This window comes from Cydia fagiglandana, chromosome 16 (assembly GCF_963556715.1).
Source record: "Cydia fagiglandana chromosome 16, ilCydFagi1.1, whole genome shotgun sequence".
Lineage (NCBI taxonomy): Eukaryota > Metazoa > Arthropoda > Insecta > Lepidoptera > Tortricidae > Cydia > Cydia fagiglandana.
This window is the reverse complement of record NC_085947.1, coordinates 2,637,637-2,640,610: the sequence shown is the minus strand read 5'-3', so window position 1 is coordinate 2,640,610 and position 2,974 is coordinate 2,637,637. Positions and strand designations below refer to the sequence as shown.

Sequence of the window (2,974 nt, the reverse complement as noted above, 5' to 3'; positions counted from 1 at the left end):
GTACCAAAGCCGGGCGCCTTCGGCGCCCTCATACTAAAAGACTCGGGCGGAGCCCGACGTACGCGTTCCAAAGCCGGGCGCCTTCGGCGCCCTCATACTAAAAGATTCGGGTGCAGCCCGACGTACGCGTTCCAAAGTCGAAGGCGCCCTCATACTAAAAGTGTCGGGCGTAGCCCGAAGTACGCGTACCAAAGCCGGGCGCATTCGGCTCCCTCATACTAATAGAGTCGGGCGTAGCCCTGTAGAGGTGTAAGTATAGCACGTAAGTACTAATGTTTATATGTGTGTAATCTCTAGTATATAAGGCTAACGTACTCCAAATAAAGAGAGTTCATCTATGACTTTCGTTGTTATCACTTGTCTCCAACTCCCGTCCCTACATGGCGATCCTGCCAGTAGCCGCGGTGAGCGCGTGTTTTAGTGTTAAATACCGCGGAATAGTTCGGACAATTAAATAAAATGTGCGGGACAAATTCTAAATAAGCTTCTGACATGAAGCAATGGACATATTTTTGTATGTTTGTGTTTTTGCAATAATTTCTTTTGGGCCGTGTCATTGACACTTCGTAGTGCGTGAAAACCTTTTATGGACCGAGCGTGAGTCAACGAACGTTGCACCTTTGTTCGCATAAATGGGACAGATGGTTAGTACGAACTTTTGAGTGGAAATTGTGAAAATGGGAAACACCAGGTCGACGGCCACACCATCTGCGCCGAGTCAAGACATCTTGACTCAAGTCGGATACGAGAACGTGATTGAGCAAAGTCACAACAACGTCGTCGAGCATGTTGGCACCACAAATTGGTATCTGTTCCTGCTCCTGATTGCTGTGTGTCTGGCCTTTGGGTTCCTGGTCATCAGGTACATCAATAAGGCATTCAACAAGAAGATCGAGAGACGAGCTCAGGCAATTGCTTTGAGCATGAGGAGTGTGGGGCCTACCAGCGTCGTCTGAGGAGCGCGCGTCACGTGAGTGTTGGGTAGTGCGTAATAAAAGTGCAAGTGAACGGTTTAAACATTATGATGTGCGTATAAGGAAATTTAGTTCTTACGGTAAAACTTACCTACTCGTAATATTAACGAATTACATTTAAATTGAATTGTTACCTATGGCTAAATTCACTACTCGTAATATTATTAATTATATTTTACTAAATGGCGGAAAGCCTTTCTGTATTATGCAATGAACTTAAAACTATACGCACTTACCTGTGTAAAATTGGCCCTGACCGTAGACAAGGTGAAATACTTACTATAAAGTTAGAGGAGGCTAATCTTATTGTGGATAAATATAAAAAATTAAATAACGAAGTGTCAGAACTCTTAAAAAAAGGGTTATTGCCAAATGAGGAGGTAACTTTATTTAATAAATTGTGCACGACTTTTAATACACTTCATAAGGAAATTTTGAATTATTGTCAGGGAAGTAAAGACACAAGTGACACAATGGGGGAGTCATTCGAATTAAAAACGGCCTTGAACTTGTTGCATGTAATGACCGATGAAGAAACTAATACAAAACAGCTCATCGACGGCATTGAGTATTACAGCACTATTTTAAAGAGTGACGACCAAAATAAACTTATACAGTTCGTTTTGAAAAGCAGGCTATCGCAGTCGGCCAAGTTAAAATTAAAATCCGATTATGATACATCAATCGAATTGATTCAGGACATGAGGAAAGTTTTACTACCAAAAAAATCTGCGACTGCTATTCAGAGCAAGCTGCACACTATTAAGCAGAATAATCGAAGTGTAAAAGATTTTGGGTCCGAAATTGCAGAGTTATTTGTAGATTTGACTATTTCACAGGCCGATGGTAATTCTGACAGTTTCAAGGTTCTTAAGCCCTTGAACGAAAAATTGGCGATCAAAAAGTTCGCCGACGGTTTACGAAACCGCCGATTAAGTACTGTTATTGCAGCAAGGAATTTTGAGTCGCTAAAGGATGCGATACAGGCAGCTCAAGAGGAGGATGACGTCACCGCCGGCTCGACTTCAGGTGAAATTCTAGGTATGTCGCCACAATTTTTAACACGTGGACAACCATCTAAGGGGCCGTACCCCGGACAGTGGGAGTTTTATAATAGTAGTCGAGGACCAAGTCAACAATTCTACCCCCGAGGCGGCCGCGGCGCACAGTACAGTTACGGTCACCGCGGCGGCGGGGCTGCCACCTATCGTAGCAGCAACCGAGGCAACTCCAGGGGCATGCGAGGGCGACAGTCAGGTAATTATTCCAACAGGAATAGTAGTCAGTGGAACCGTCCGAGCATGAAAATGATGACTCAAACTGATACAGTTCCCCCGGTAAACTCAAACGACGAAAATGACGTGAATACGTTTTTTCGTGACTAAAATACTGTCAATATTAACATGCGATAGCACTTTGGTAGCTATATTTAAAGTTCAAGATTGCGATAGCCACTTTCTTATTGACAGTGGAGCGGCAATTTGCGCAATAAAATTAAAATATCTCAACCTGTTAAATATCCCATACCATAAAGAGAAGTCCACTGTAAATGGCATAGGAGGTAGCGTCGACGTATTAGGGTACGTCTATTTAGACCTAGTTGCGAACGGTGAATCATATCGTCGTAAGATCTACGTTTTCGACTCACTGCCGTGTTTGGCTAATGGGATCATAGGCAATGACTTTTTATTTAGGTATAGAGGAGTCATAGATTACGACACGAGTTCATTGGCATTAAATACAAATAGGTAAGAAGTACGCGTTCCTAAGCCGGGCGCCTTCGGCGCCCGCCCTCATACTACTTCGTGCATTTCTGTACTGAGGACGCCCTCGCAAAAATAATATAAAGTGACTTCAAAAAGTTAGTAACGAAATCATGACCCCAAAATTAATTAATTAAAAAATAAGTTCAAAAACTAAAACCCGACTACTGCAAATCGCGCTCTAAAAAGTATGAAACAAGATAGAATTCTTATCTGAAATTATCAAGCAGGAAATAT

The 2,974-nt window shown here is 42.6% G+C and overlaps 1 protein-coding gene across 1 annotated transcript; it reads left to right on the top strand.

The window, feature by feature from the left end:
- Positions 1-252: 252 nt before the first annotated feature.
- On the top strand, positions 253-2,450 carry LOC134672190 (uncharacterized). Its single transcript, XM_063530090.1, has one exon. It carries the CDS (start codon positions 1,157-1,159, stop codon positions 2,357-2,359), a length of 1,203 nt encoding a protein of 400 aa, XP_063386160.1. The 5' UTR covers positions 253-1,156; the 3' UTR covers positions 2,360-2,450.
- Positions 2,451-2,974: the final 524 nt, after the last annotated feature.

Coding starts and splice junctions, on each gene's coding strand:
- LOC134672190 (XM_063530090.1), top strand. CDS start 1,157: ATGGCGGAAAGCCTTTCTGTATTATGCAATGAACTTAAAACTATACGC.